Consider the following 15,719-nt stretch of genomic DNA (forward strand, 5'->3'; position numbering starts at 1 on the left):
GGCCGTCCCACTAAACTTTCAGCTCATACAACAACATATGAATCCTGTGTTGATATGCTATGCAGCCATTGGTGGAGTGCACATAGACAGGATGTGGTTGCTGGAGATGTAACCAGGGTGGATTTGATTTAAATCACGTTTAAATCATGATTTGAATCACTAGTAAAAAAGCTTGATTTAAATCATAAATTTTAAAGAGCATTTCTGTCCTGCAGCAGCTCCTCCTCTGACCCGCTGTTGACTCACTGACAGTCTCGTTCACTTTAATGGGACGGCTGGTGATGCAGCAGTGACACAACAAGGTGAGGGACGTGGTGGCAGCAGGTGAGTGGATGCCCGCTAACAGGCGCTGCCATGATGGATCTGAAATGACAGGTGCTCTTTAAATGTAAGGATTCATTCTTGCTGGTAAAGTGAAATTGTGTGAATGCATCAATGCAGTGCATGTGATCTCAGCTAGCAGAGCTTGTATTCATTGAATGAGTTTACCAAAAATGTAAATATTGCAGAATTTACAGCCTTATACTACATAACTATTATTATTATTAATATACAGGATTTATATAGTGCCAACAGTTTGCGCAGCGCTTAACAAAATGACTAAGCTCCATTTCATGCTGAATAAACTAAATTATTAATGTATATTAAATAGAAAACTATCTTTAGATAGATTTTTACTCCAAAAGCATTTTATTAAAATAAATATACAAAAAAATCAGATAAAAAAAATTATTTAAATAAAAAATCCTTTTTTTTTTCATCGATTTTTATCCACCCTGGATGCAACAAAGTGTTAAAAAGGTGGGGGGGGGGGATAGGATTTTATTTAAAAAAAGGCAAATCCTTATGATTCACAGCACACAGAACAATTAAGTATACATTTTAATATACGACTACAACAAACATTATAAGGAAAAACCAAAAACCATTTAAACTCAACCGCACTCATTTTGCTTTCTGCTATCATTTGTAAAATAAGTAATGCAATCATTTAAAGGCTGAATACAAAGCCTAGGGCACCCTAAAGAAATGTAGTCTACAAATAGTGCATTCATTTATACAAATCTCTACTGTGAGAGATGGGGGAGGTGGGAGATTGAGTCCCAAAGTAATTGGGAGAGCTAACATAGCTGCAATGCATGAGACACTCTGTGCCTTATGCCTCAGTGGTCCTCTAGTTCCAGATAGGCTGGAGATGAGTTCAAGATCAAGGCTGGGGTTAACTGTAGTGGGCGTCACCCTGCATATAAATGGCATTTTGCATATGAGGGACAGGAAGCTTGAAGCTTCCTCACTGGAAGGGATCTCAGCAGTGTCTGAGTGGGATTTGCTTCTTCCTCTGTGCTGCAGGCTCCACATTCAGCACCTGCTCCCTGTCCCCCTGCACTGCCCTCTTCATCCTCCAGGTGGAGCCAGCACTCCCCTATCAGTGCAGGTAGGCTCCAGCCCAGAGACTTTGCCAGATTCTGGTCTGAGTTGATCCATTGAGTTCACACCAGTGCTGGGTGTGACCTGCAGAGCTGACACTGTGTGCTGGATATACCCTGGAGCTGCTCAGCCAGTGCAGTGTGCATGCTGCAGGTGTCCCCTTACCCCTCCACCCACTGGCCCACTTTGGATTACATTACAGCAGCTGCTCAGAAGAAAGAATTACTCCAGAGGAGCTGACAGCGCAGGGGAATCCAGCATGAGGAGTACAGCGACAGCAGGGGGACGCTGGCTGGTGGCGCTGGGCATTCTTCTCCTTCTGGGTGAGTACCAATCATACTGTGATATAACCTAGATTACTTGTGTTAAGGGGAGATTAGACTGGGAATTAAAGGTCAAAGTTGGACAGACTAAACTGATAAAAAAAAAATCAAGATTTTATTAAAGTCACGTGACCGAGAGCGATATGACAGTCTGTAAATGTCGCATTATCGCTCTGGAGGCAGAAATTTTATACCAATTTCAGATCCAGAAAAAATACCATCAGATAATGTTATATGATGGAAAATACTTATATGATTATGTAAGATTTCTAAAAGATACAATAAAACAGATTGTATCCTTTAAAAACCAAATGTATCAATTCTATCCAAATGCTGCCCATACACTAGCTGAAAGATCGTTTGAAAATTTGGTCCGATCGTTCGTTTTTGTCCAGTTAATGGGCACAAATAGAAAATCATTTTTAACTTTTCAGAACCGAAAAATCAAAGGAACGGTTTTGAAAATCCACCGGCCGAACGATAAAGGAAGGATAGATTGAAAGGTTAATGTATTTCTCGGCCGACCTGTTTGCACTAGGTATATGTGACAAACTGAATTCATTTATGTCCGTTGAACGATTTATCGTTCGAAATTCGGTCATTACATGATGGCACGATCGTCTGCTCTCGTGGCCGAGTTTTCGTTTTTCGAAAATGAGTTCACCCGATATTTTGTCTAGTGTATGGCCAGCATACATGTTACATTCCCTACAATCAACTTTAGAATTGCCAATACTATGCAATGGGAGGACCTATCTAATCTAGCCAATCAATTTGTATCCAATCAGGCTGCTCCTAGCACTACATAGTTGTCAGTAGATCTAAAGGAGATTGTACAATCAGATTATAATGTGTGGCAGGTTCATTTAAACAATGAAACTATGGAAAGAGGTGTCATTACTCTGAGACTCTAAGCCCTCGTTCACATTGGAGCGATTTGTCATGCGACTTGACAGGTCAAATCGCATGATAAGTTGCAGCCTATTCCATTCCAATTGGTGCGACGCTGTCTTTGCGGAGCTGCACCGATCTGAAAAAGAAGTTCCTGCACTATCTTTGCTGATTTTGAGTGCGACTTCAATAGACTTTTGTGCATGAAGCCGCACAGATGTCTTTCCAGTCCAACCTGAAGTCGCACTGAAATGCGGCTTTGAAATTGTGCGATTTCAGATGAAGTTGCAGTGTTGCAAAGCCATGATCAATGTGAATGAGATCTTGGAATCATAGAAGAAGCAGACAAATGTCATAGATAATATGATAAATATCATAGACAATCGTTCCCTGTCACTTGTACTGGGCACACACTCCATCGGGGAGGATTATCCGTATGGATTGTAGGAGAGATCCTGACTCTTTAGGAAGTAATATTGTAGTCTGCGATATGGGATAAGAAAGCTTCATTCTATGGAGATGTCACAATTCATCAGAATCAGAAACATTCCGGCTTTCCCATAAACATCCCAAAGCAGAAGTGGACGGTTTTTGTTAGCCAATGGCGGCTGACCGTCATAAACAGGTGAAATCAGAAAAGACCGCGGACTGAACCTCCTGCTAGGTTCTCTTGCCTCTTCTTCCCCCTGTTGCATGTTCTGCTAGGGATATTCTCACTATTTCAGTATATAGATTATAGATCATTTATTGGATCCATGTCCTAATCATTTATTGGATCCATGTCCTGATCATTTATTGGATCCATGTCCTAATCATTTATTGGATCCATGTCCTAATCATTTATTGGATCCATGTCCTAATCATTTATTGGATCCATGTCCTAATCATTTATTGGATCCATGTCCTGATCATTTATTGGATCCATGTCCTAATCATTTATTTAGAAGTAGATTTATTTAAGTAGAACGTGATGTTTTTTTTCCACCTGACCAATTATGTAACTATGTAGGCACAATTCAAAAATCTTAAGGACAAGGATCTTCATTTCAGCCATGTGACTGTCATTTTCTGATTTCATTGGGCTGAGAATAGCTGTCAATTGTTTTTAGAAATACAAATCCTTATCCTGGCATGTTGGCTTTGTGAATTGAGCCTTATATCTGTGAAACAATCATAGCTCTTTGTCAGCCTGTTTCTGATTGGTTGTTTTTTCCTGTGACGCTGGTAGGTTAGAGTGCTTTGCTGTAAGTGTATGGACACTCAAACAATCAAGTCTTATAATCGTTAAGATTTCACACATTGCCTTATGGTGGTGTTAACAGTGAGTGCCGGTTCACATATAAGCAATGTGGGGACCCTGCGAATCCTCTGCGGGTTCCCGCATCGCAATAAAATCGCAGGCAGTTCACACAGCCATATGCCAATCGCTGGGGGTGTCAATACAAAGTTAACGACAACCCCAGATCAGTTCACTTATTGCAGTGCAAACTGTCAGTTCGGACATGAATCGGATCGCATTGGTGTGAACTACCATGCAATCCGATTCTGCTGCGGACCCAAAAAAGGGTCCTGTGCGTGTTGTGTCCGAATCCGATGCAAATTCAGCCATACAATCTGTATGGGTTCTATGGGATTTTTTTATGGAATTTTTATTTATTTACTTTTTTACTAGTAACATTGTGTATGGCTAAATTTGCATCGCACAGACATCGCATGCGATTTTCAGAGCAGTGCGTTCTGAATCACATGCAACGTCTGTCATCACACTAATGTGAACCGGGACTGTACATTTGCCATGCAACTTTCAGATACTGAAAGGAGAAAATACATTATTATCAGTAGGACCTATTTATTCGAATGCCTTGCACTGCAGTTTCTTGTTAAAAGGCACATTGACCTATATTTGGCCATTCATGCCAGTCAAACAAAGTCCTGAACCTCTTCAGCCCCAGAAGGTTTTACCCCACTTCATGACCAGGCAATTTTTTGCAATATGGCACTTCGTTACTTTAACTGACAATTGCGCGGTCATGTGACGCTGTACTCAAATAAAATTGATGTCCTTTTTTTCCCACAAATAGAGATTTCTTTTGGTGGTATTTGATCACTGCGTTTTTTGTTTTTTGCGCTATAAACAAAAAAAATATTGAAAATTTTGAAAAAAAAACAAACAATATTTTTTACTTTATGCTACGAAACATACCCCAAAAAAATTTAAAAAATCGAATTTCTTCATTCATTTAGGCCAGTATGTATTCTGCTACATGTTTTTGGTAAAACAAAATCCCAATAAGCTTTTATTGATTGGTTTGTGAAAAAGTTCTAACTCTACAAACTATGGGATATTTTTATGGAATTTTTTTGTTTACTTTTTACTAGTAATGGCAGTGATCAGCGATTTTTTAGCAGGACTGCAACATTGAAGCGGACAAATCAGACACTTAACTGACACTTTTGACACTTATTTTAGAGATCAGTGCTAAAAATATGCACTGTAAAGCCCCGTACACACGTACCGATCGTCTGCCGATTGTAGGCTTGTTAGTATGATGCCTCCGACAGCCGACAGCGCACATTCGGCCGAAAAGAATCTGTCATGCAAGCATTAAAATTTTTGTATGCCGACACCAGAGCGGCCGATTGTTCGCCAGTCAGTACAGAATTCGGCCGACAGACCGCTGATTTGCAAGACTGGGCATGCTCAGAAAAGGAAAAACACAGGGAAAGTTAACCATTACATGACATCACTTCTGCAGTCGGCTGTAGTCGGCGGACAAAATTCTTGTGCAGTCTTTTGCACTTTTCAACAGACACCGACAGCCCTGGACAAAAGACGGCCGATCGTTCGGCCGACGATCGGTACGTGTGTACGGGGCTTTACTGCACTAATGACACTGGCAGGGAAGGGGTTAACATCAGGGGGCAATCAAAGGGTTACATTTGCTCCTAGGGAGTGCTTTCTAACTGTGGGGGAGGTGCTTTAACTGGGGTAAGACAGAGATCCGTGTTCCTTCTTAGCAGAAACACAAGATCTCCATCCTCCCCTCTCACAGATTGGAGGTCTGCCTTACTTACATAAGGCAGACTGCTGTTCTGCCTCTCCTGAGAATGATTGCGGGGTGTTGGCGAACATCGGGCCTGCCGGACTCACTGATTGGCTCCCGCTGTGTCCAATCACATTAGGAGCGGGTCGGAAGCAGCATGTGCGCCCCAGACCCAGTGGACGAAATCACGTACAGGTATGTGATTTTGCGCAGGAGGGTCGCCCTGCCACTGTACAGTAAATGTGTGTGGGGCAGTTCAGAAGAGGTTAAAGTGATTGTAAAGGATGACCTTGTAAAACAACCCATTCAGTTTAAAATAGAAATAAAAGGCAAAACATTTTTGTATAGATAAAAAACATTATAATTACAGTTTTTCCCGTTTTATAAGTGATCACGTTCCTTCTGTTCTCAGCTGCATAAGAACTGGGGGAGGAAAAGCAACAGCACACTGATCTTTCCAGGAAAAGGCTGTGCAGGGGGTAGGTGTCAGGATAAGTCTGATCACTGGAGGAGAGCAGGCAGAGTTCCCAGAGTCTAGGAAACTGACCACTATGTGCTCCTCTGCCTAGTGTGGTCAGTTTTTAATAGGAAAGTAGAGGGAATGGCAGGGTTACCAGAGATTTCACACAAAGGAAGCAATAGAAAGGGAACAGGAAACATTCTCATACAAGTATACGGTACAGCAGTTATATCAGGAATATGAAATGTTGGGTTTATCTACTCTTTAAAGTGGATGCAAACCCATTGATTAAAATCTCATATAATCTTTAACATCTCAAAGGTATTTCAAAAGTCATTTTTAATTATATTTAACTCTGCAGCGATCATTAAAATAATTATAAAAGATAAACCCAGAAGGGCGCACCAGCCTAGTGCATTATGCCACAAAACCACTTTATTAAGGAATAGACATAAAATGTACACACAAACATATGAATAAAAGCATGTGTAGCCTGACACAGTTCACTCCAGAGTACAGCGGGACCCTACCGGGGTCCAATCTTGCTGACGCGTTTCGACGGTCGTACATTCTTTATCTGATTTATCCTATAGGGTGAGCGTGCTTTTATTCATGTCTGTGAACACATTTTATGACTATCCCTTAATAAAGTGGTTTTGTGGGATATCGCACTAGGCTGGTGCGCCCTATTGTGTTTTATCTTTTGTAGTGACTTCAGGACGCCCCAGTCCTAAAGGGCAGCAAAGCCTGAAGTATATCCCTGTGATTTATTTCAGGTACTTACCGGTATATACCGCCGTAACTTTACACAGCGATTTACATATACTTTCACATCAGTCCCTACCCTCAAGGAGCTTACAATCTAAGGTTACATTCATGTATACGCATACTAGGGCCAATTTACCTACCAGCATGTCTTTGGAGTTTGGGAGGAAACCGGAGTACCCGGAGGAAACCCACGCAGGCACAGGGAGAACATGCAAACTCCAGTCAGGTAGTGTTGTGGTTGGGATTCAAACCAGGAACCCTTTTGCTGCTAGGCGAAAGTGCTAACCACTACACCACTGTGCCGCCCAATGATGTGAATTTATCTCCAGTGCCTGTACTAGGCTACCACTTTCATGCGCAGGAGGCAATTTTCTATGATCATTAAAATAATCCCTGGTGATCCTGCCATGAAGATTCTTCTTAAGGCACTTCCTGTTATAGGGTGACAACACTTTATCCCTGTACTCCAGTTTGCTGCTGTGTTGCCATGTTGCTTCTGATTGAGACTTTAGGTGACTGTTTCAACACACATTACACATGCATGGTCCGCTGTTGTCACCATCATGAAACCCACCCTGAGAAATGGCATCGCCACTGCTGGAGTGCATATAGAAGGGAAGTGACTGCAGGAGATCAGCAGCTCTGAGATGCAAGAAAGGATAAAAAAAAGCTTACCAATTCTGTACTGTAAACACACAGCAGGTGTCTCAGCTGTTAGAAACAAACTGATATGTGACTCTATAGTCTTAGTTGTGATCAGTACAAACAGCTAGAGAGGTAAATGAGGGCTTGTTTTAATGCCCAACTCCTGGCAAAAACATTTATTTTTTACCATGCAGTGCTGCTGTGCAGGCCAACTGCTCATTTTTATCTAGGGGGTTGGAAAAAGCTTAAACTCACCGGATCCTCCGCTCCACCTGCAAGTGGCGCTCCCCCCCCCCCCCCCCACAATCCAGGAGTAGACTGTTCCTGACGTCCTCATGTCCAGAGAGGGTCTATGGGCATGATGACATCAGGAACCATCCACTGCACAAGACCACTGGGGGCAGCAGCCACAGGGACCGGTCTGGTGTGGGGAGATTGGAGGATTAGGTAAGTACTGTATATCACCCTTCTCTAATCCCCTGGTCAAAAATGAACAGTTTCCCACTGCTTGGGAAAACTTTTTTTTTTGCCTGGAGTTCAGCTTTAAAGAAGTTTGAGGTCTTTATTAACACAAACGTCTACAATCACCTCTAGGCTGCTGCATCAGTCTGATGCTGTATTGTCCCCTGTCAGCTCTAAGTGAGAACTGAGCAATCACATGACTGCTAATTATTTAGTTTTTGGTCCTCTCATAGTGGAGAGCAGTGACTGTTATGCCTCGTACACAGATTGTCGGCCTAACGATCGGCCGTCTTTTGTCCAAGGGCTGTCGTGTCTGTTGAAAACTGCAAAAGACTGCACACAAATTTTGTCGGCCAACAACCGCCAACTGCAGAAGTGATGTCATGTGATGGTTAACTTTCCTTGTCTTTTTTCTTTTCTGAGCATGCCCAGTCTTGCAAATCTGCTGTCTGTCGGCCGAATTCTGTACTGACTGGCGAACAATCGGCCGTTCTGGTGTCGGCATACAAAAATTTTAATGCTTGCACGACAGATTCTGTTCGGCCGAAAGTGCGCTGTCAGCTGTCGGAAGCATCATACTAACAAGCCGAAAATCGGCCAATCGGTCGTCGGCCGAATCTTTTCGGCCGACAATCTGCACGTGTGTACGAGGCATTAGTCAACGCTCTCTGCACTGCTCCTTCAGCACTCATTGCTAATTACTAGTTTTTGGTCCTCTCATAGTGGAGAGCAGTGACTGTTAGTCACCGCTCTCTGCTCTGCTCCTTCAGCACTCATTGGTGAGCCAGGCTGGAGGGGGGGGAGCACAGCTTGCTTTGGGTTTCAGCTGCACCCTGAGAGGCTGAGCCAGCTGTAAATCAGGTTGCTGGATGGATCCCGACCAGAGATGTATAGTAACTAAGTAGAACTACTTCACTACTGTACTTAAGTACCGAAAGGCGGTATCTGTACTTTCCTAGAGTATAATTTTTTTCTCCTACTTCCACTTTTACTTCACTACATTTTTTCAATGATTTCAATACTTCTACTCCAATATTTTTTTTTTGTGCTGTATAGTTACTCATTACTATTATAAAAATTACCACTGCCAGAACAGTAGATGGCAGGTTTCATGAAGCTCAAAACATGTGTATTCTCAGCGCATACGAAAATAAATGCTACTGTATGTATAAATAAAAGCTGCATTTGAAATAATAAAAAACAATATGATGTTCAAACTTTTGACTTCTTTCTTTAATAACTACATAACACAGTACTTGTACTTTTACTTTCAGTACTTGAGTAGCAAAATGTTTTAAAAAACTACTTGCAATACTTAAGTACAAAAAATGTTGAATACTTTAGTACTTCTACTCAAGTCACTTTTTGATTGAGCACTTCCACTTCTACTCAAGTCACTTTTTGATTGAGCACTTCCACTTTTACTCAAGTATGGGTTTCGAGTACTTTATACAACTCTGATCCCGACAATATGGTTGGGATCATTCCATAGCCTAGAGCGGCTCTGTGGTGTCAGCCGACAGCGGGCTTTAGTCTGCTATGAGCTGACTATGGGTCAAAGGAGTAAAAAAGTAAATGTACTCCTGTGACCCAGAAGAGAAGTATGGCCTAAACAGCTTTGGCCATAATTCTCTTTTAAAGCTATTTTACTGCTTGTTAAAGTACAGCTAAGGGCTCCTATATGACAGTATAAACAAGTCCAAAATCCACTTACTATGCAATGCAGAGGCATCATAAAGTAGACAAATTTTTCTTGAACACATAAAACGACATCCAGAATTGATATCGCCTTTGCTAACACCAGTTGTTTGCTTTTAGTTTATGCTGCCTCCTATCTGGCAGGTGGTTTGTCGGATCACGACCCTTTATTAATGACTCTCTTGCTGACAGCCAGGAGTGGGGGTAGTGCTTGGCATCTGATTGGTTGCAAACAGAGCAGGGGGTACAGAAGGTACAATCTCCTATGTCAAATTTTTGGGATGGAAATTCTCTGCGGCAGATATGGTGGTTTGGGACACATTCAAAGCTGTAATGCGGGGACACTACATATCGGCCATTAAGGCAGTCCATAAAGACTATAATCCAAATGGAGGAACGTAGGCTGGAGGGGGAATATGCAGATGCCCCGGGTGATGTAACTTATGCAGCCCCAGAGGGAGCCAAGCGTCAGCTTGCCTTGTTTGGTTCTAACTTGGCGCATACTAGCTTGCTTCATAGAGCGGAGGAGTCCTTTTTTGAAAAGGGTAACTAAAATGGCAAATTATTGGCATTGCTTGTGGCGGATCAGAGGGTACCGGTTAGTGTTCTCTGTATTCGTTCCCAAGCGGGGGATATGGTTAAGGATCCTGAGGCCATTATGAATATTTTTGTAGAATATTACTCAGGGGTATATTCTCCAATACCTGTGTATTATGAGGCAGAGTTGATGGGTCTTCTTTCTGGTCTTCCTATACCTATTTTAGAAGCTGATGACAGTGCCTGGTTTGATAGGCATGTTACTCTTAAAGAAATAGTAGCAGCTATTCTTTCGTCCCCCCCTCACAAATCTCCGGGCCCCGATGGGTTCCCGGTAAAGTGGTATCTACAGTACTCTGATACGCTAGCACCCAGATTGCAATCACGATACTCATATTGATTTGAAGATGAGGTGTTGCCATCATCTATGTTGGAAGAATATGTGGTTCTCCTGCCTAAACCGGGCAAGGATCATACATGCTGCTCCTCCTATAGGCCGATAGCCCTCCTCAATGCTGATCTAAAAATCCTTACGAAGTTTCTGGCTACTAGGCTGTCAGTGGTTCTTTCAGCCCCAGTATTGGTCAAACGGGCCTCATGACAGGGAAGTCCACTGACCATAATCTCTGTCGTCTTTTACTCACCTGCACATTTCACATAAGACGATTGGGACAAGGGCGGTGGTGTCGCTGGACATAGTCACGGCCTTTGATACTGTGGATTGGGGGTGTATGAAGGCAGTGTTGAAGCGTATGGGATTTGGTCCGAGTTGCTGTAAGTTGGTGTTTTTACTGTATAACGAGCCCCGGATTGAGTTAGGAACTATCGAGGACCCTATTTTTTTCTTTAAGGTTGGCAGGGGGACCAAGCAGGGTCGCTTGTTGTCGACCTTCCTGTTTTCTTTGATGATCGAACCATTGGCTGTGGCGTTGCGCTCCTGCCCTGAGGTAGGTGCATTGGAGGATGCCTCTATCAGAGAATGCCTGGCATTGTATGCAGACGACATGTTATTGTTTTCACAGGATCCGGGTCCGTCTCTGTAAGCAGTTTTTGATATTTTGGATAAATTTGTGAAATATTTCTGCCTTAAATGAACTGGGACAAATCGACCATTCTTCTGCTTGACGCGGGCACTAGGGCAGCGGCCGATGCAGCGTTGCCATTGCAATGGGTTTCTAGCTTCACGTATTTAGGGGTTCACGTTTCTGCAAGGGTGGCGGATTACCTGAATCTGCTGCCTCTGCTGGAGCTCCTTAAAAGAAGGTCGGAGGTATGGAAGAATCTCCCTTTTGTCGGTTTTGGGACTAACACACATTTTAAAAATGAAGATCCTCCCGGTTTTTCTATATCTTCTCCGCAATTCTTTATGGGTCCCGCGTTTCTTTTTCCGTCTGGTGCATGGCTTAATTGGTTCATTCATATGGGGAAACTCCCCTCCCAGGATAAAGCTCTATGCTCTTCAGGAGCCCTGGGGACAAGGGGGCCTTGCATTGCCGGATTTGTACAAATATTTTCTTGCTGGCCAGGGTGTTTTTTGGGCGATGATGGGGACTCTGCCACAGTGTCAGAGGCAGTGGTGAGAGCTCATATGAGAGCCTTCATCTCTTGGTGTATCGTGGTCCTGGGGCCAAATTTCCCTTAACGGGGAATTGCGAGCTACTATTAAGACCTGGGTTAATGCTCGGGAATTGCTGGTGCCTGCGTCTGGCTCCCTATCGCCGGCCTCGCCGCTGTGGTTGAATCCCCATTTTCTCTCCATACCTGATCCTGTTATTTGGGCATCCAAAAGGGTTAGAACCTTGGGTGATATCACCAGGGGTGGCAAATTATCTCAGATTGCTGATCTAAAACAAAGGTTTAGCTTGCCCAACCCGTATCCCTTCCGGTACTTTTAATTGAGACACTCATTCATCTCCTAGTTTGGCAACACCAGGGTGGAAATTAAGCCCTCCGCCTTGGAGAACGTCATACTGGATGAAGCCATGAAAAAACTGTTGCCCGAATTATTATATAAGGAATTCTTCCCGTTCTCTCCCCCCTCGGTAGCCAGGTGTAGAGAACAATGGGTGATGAAGTTTCCGGATTTGGGAGGAGAGCGTGGGATGATGTATGGAGTTTCCCCTTTGCACATTTAGTATCTGCAAGGGATCGGTTAATTTATTTAAAATTCCTGCATAGGATATATTCTCCTTCAAGACTATCTAAAATTTACCTGGGGACCTCGGCAGAGCGTTGGTGCTGCTCATACGCTCCGGTTAACTTTAGTCAAATATTTTGGCACTGCCCAGCAGCTCAAGAGTTCTGGACTGCTGTTGTGCACTGTGTCATGGAGATCACCTCTGTGCCGGTGCCTATGACCGTGTCCACCTGTGTGCTTGGTCTAGTGGAGAACCTGGCATCAAGTAGGGCCGAGCACACCTTACTTAGCCTGCTTCTATTCTAAGTTCGCAAGGCGCTGATCCTCTATTGGAAAAAGTCAATGACACCCTCTATATCTTATTGGAAAGGACTTGTGAATAAGGTGACTGTTCCATAAAGCTACATATTTGAGCAGAGGCTGCCCAAAGAAGTTTGATAAGGTGTGGGAGATCTGGCTGTAGAGCCCTGCCTTTGTCGCATAAGGTAGTCTGAATAATGGATACTTGGGCGAGAATTGGATTGAAGGTGATGTAGGAAGCACCTAACTATGTGCTCAATCACATTATCATCCTAGACCGAGAGGCATCATATGTATGTGTTTTATTGTATGTATTATAGCATTTATTATACATGTCTCCTAAGGAGGAATTATACCCTGGGATGGTGAAGTTGCCTGTAGGGTGGTGAACCTGGTTGGGGAGGGAATGGGAGTTGGGGGGGGGTGTTTTTGATGTTTTTTGTGTTGTATGTTCCACCCTGCGTGGTGAGTTTTTTCTCTTTTAAAAGCAATAAAAATAAATTGACAAGAAAATAAAGTAGGCAAAAACTTCCTATACTTCCCCTGACTGAGCCAAGTCCTCTTTCATTTGTGTCTCACACACTCCCCTCCGAGACACTGCAGCTCACAGGGGGAGGTTTCAGTAACAGAGGTATTACTGTCCATCTAGAAAGCAGTGGGCGGGACTAGGAGTGGCCAGGTGCTGATTGACAAGCTATAGGCTTGTGAATTAGCAGTGACAATACTAATGGCAAAACCCCCTGCAACATCTTCTTCTCCCACTGTAGTGCTAGTAGGCATCGGCTATGTGAGAGTGACAACTCTGCTCTGAATTCAGGAGCAGCACAGCATAGTTGTCACCCCATCACAGAAAACTGCATTAGGTGGACTTTGCCAGCAGGATCAGGTGTTTGTGGGACCAAGAAAAAAAACTGTAAATTCAGATACACATATACTTAAGTGGTATAGCACATATATATTTTTTTTTTCATGAGAAGCTTTAGTTCTTCTTAAAAATGTGTAAATACTTAAATGTCCATTGTCTGGTAAGAGGTGCACTTTGGGATGATAATTATTAGACTGGTAAAGGGTCAAGATTTTCAGTGGCATCAGGTTCAATCAGCCAATCGCTTCTTGTACATGTTACAGTCTCTAAATAAAAGATCCATAAATTGGTGTTCACAGGGGTCATAGGAGTTGGGGGAAGGAAGGTTAGGTACAGAGGTCCTCCTCTCAGGATGGATATTTTTGGATTGTGATTTCTAGATTTCCAGTTTAGTCTTATCTTTTGTAATTTGTAAAATACAGCCCAATATGAATATCACTTTAGCATAGCAACACGGCACTATCCACAGACTATGTATAAGCCCAGTTTTTGTGCCATTATGATAATTTACACTATCAGTCCTCTTTATTTCTAATTATGATAATTAATTATCAACCATGCTTCTGGTTCCACAAGGCGGGCACTTGGAATTTTCTGGAGAATTCTATTCACCGGTAATAAATCTGACATTACTGCCTTGGTATGCAAACATAAATTAGTTTAATGTGTTTTTTATTGAGAGGGATGGAGCAGTTTGTACGCAGCTTTTACCTCTATAACCTTTCTGAACTGTTTGTCTATGGGCCAGAGAGATGAACAGCGCATGTGGATGTACAGTGGTGTTAATGAACAAGGAATCACTACATGAATTGTATATCAGTGTTCACTCATACAGTCTTTAAATCGTTTTACTGTCTTTCCTATACAGTAAGATCATTCAGTCTGCCAAAGTGCACCAGAAGAGGAACAAACTCAAAGTGAACCGATTGCATGTAATCTGATTCTGCTCCTGATGATACTATTGACTTCGGTTATTGTTATTCCCTTCTCTTCATAGATGGGCATACATTTCTGCACAGATTTACGTAGAAGTGCTCAGTCTGTTGTCAGACCTTTTGGGGCTCTGCTACACATACAACCCTCAACACTCCTCTGCTGTACATAGTGCCCACCAATACACTTTCCCCACTCCACCCTTGTACATACTGTCCACTATCATTCTCTTCGCACTCCTTTTTTGCACATACTGTCCCACCATACCCCTGCACTCCATCTCTCTACATACTGCCCACTGTTGTACCCTCCACACTTCTCTCCTACAAATACTGCCCGCTATTATACCTTTCACACTCTCCTGCACACTGCCCACCATCGTACCCTCTGCACTCCTATCCTGCACGTACTGCCCAGTGTTGTACCCTACACACTCCTCTCCTGTGTATACAGCTCCCTGTCATACCCTCCACTGTCCTCTTCTACACATGCTGCCCACCATCATACCCTCTGCCCTCATCTCATGCACATTTTGCCCACTGTCATAGCCTCCGCACTCCTCTCCTAAAAATACTGTCCACTGTTATACCTTCCACACACTCCTGCACGTGCTGCCCACCATTATACCCTCTACACTCTCCTGCACATACTACCCACTGTCATACCCTCCACACTCCTCTTCTACATATACCTCCCTCCATCATACCCTCCACACTCCTCTCCTACACAAACTTCCCACAATTATACCCTCTGCACTCCTCTTTTGCACATACTTTCCACTATTATACCTTCGACTAAATTCCACACATACTGCATACCATCATACCGTTCACATTCCTCTCCTATGCATACTGCCCACCATCATACCCTTCACACTCCTTTCCTATACATACTGCCCACCATCATACCCTTCACACTCCTTTCCTATACATACTGCCCACCATCATACCCTTCACACTCCTCTCCTATACATACTGCCCACCATCATACCCTTCACATTCCTTTCCTATACATACTGCCCACCATCATACCCTTCACACTCCTTTCCTATACATACTGCCCACCATCATACCCTTCACACTCCTCTCCTATACATACTGCCAACCATCATACCCTTCACATTCCTTTCCTATACATACTGCCCACCATCATACCCTTCACATTCCTCTCCTATACATACTGCCGACCAACATACCCTTCACATTCCTCTCCTATACATACTGCCCAC

General features: G+C 43.2%; 1 protein-coding gene across 1 annotated transcript in view; it reads left to right on the forward strand.

The window, feature by feature from the left end:
• The first annotated feature begins 1,302 nt into the window (after positions 1 to 1,302).
• The window catches only part of ESAM (endothelial cell adhesion molecule), a 115,519-nt gene continuing 101,102 nt past the window's right edge, over positions 1,303 to 15,719 (forward strand). The window contains exon 1 of the mRNA XM_082273536.1: positions 1,303 to 1,751. Coding sequence (XP_082129662.1) covers positions 1,688 to 1,751 — 64 coding nt within the window. The 5' untranslated portion in view covers positions 1,303 to 1,687. The remainder of the gene's footprint in view (positions 1,752 to 15,719) is intronic.

Source organism: Pelophylax lessonae (genome assembly GCF_965119305.1).
Source record: "Pelophylax lessonae genome assembly, chromosome: 12".
Taxonomy (NCBI): Eukaryota; Metazoa; Chordata; class Amphibia; order Anura; family Ranidae; genus Pelophylax; species Pelophylax lessonae.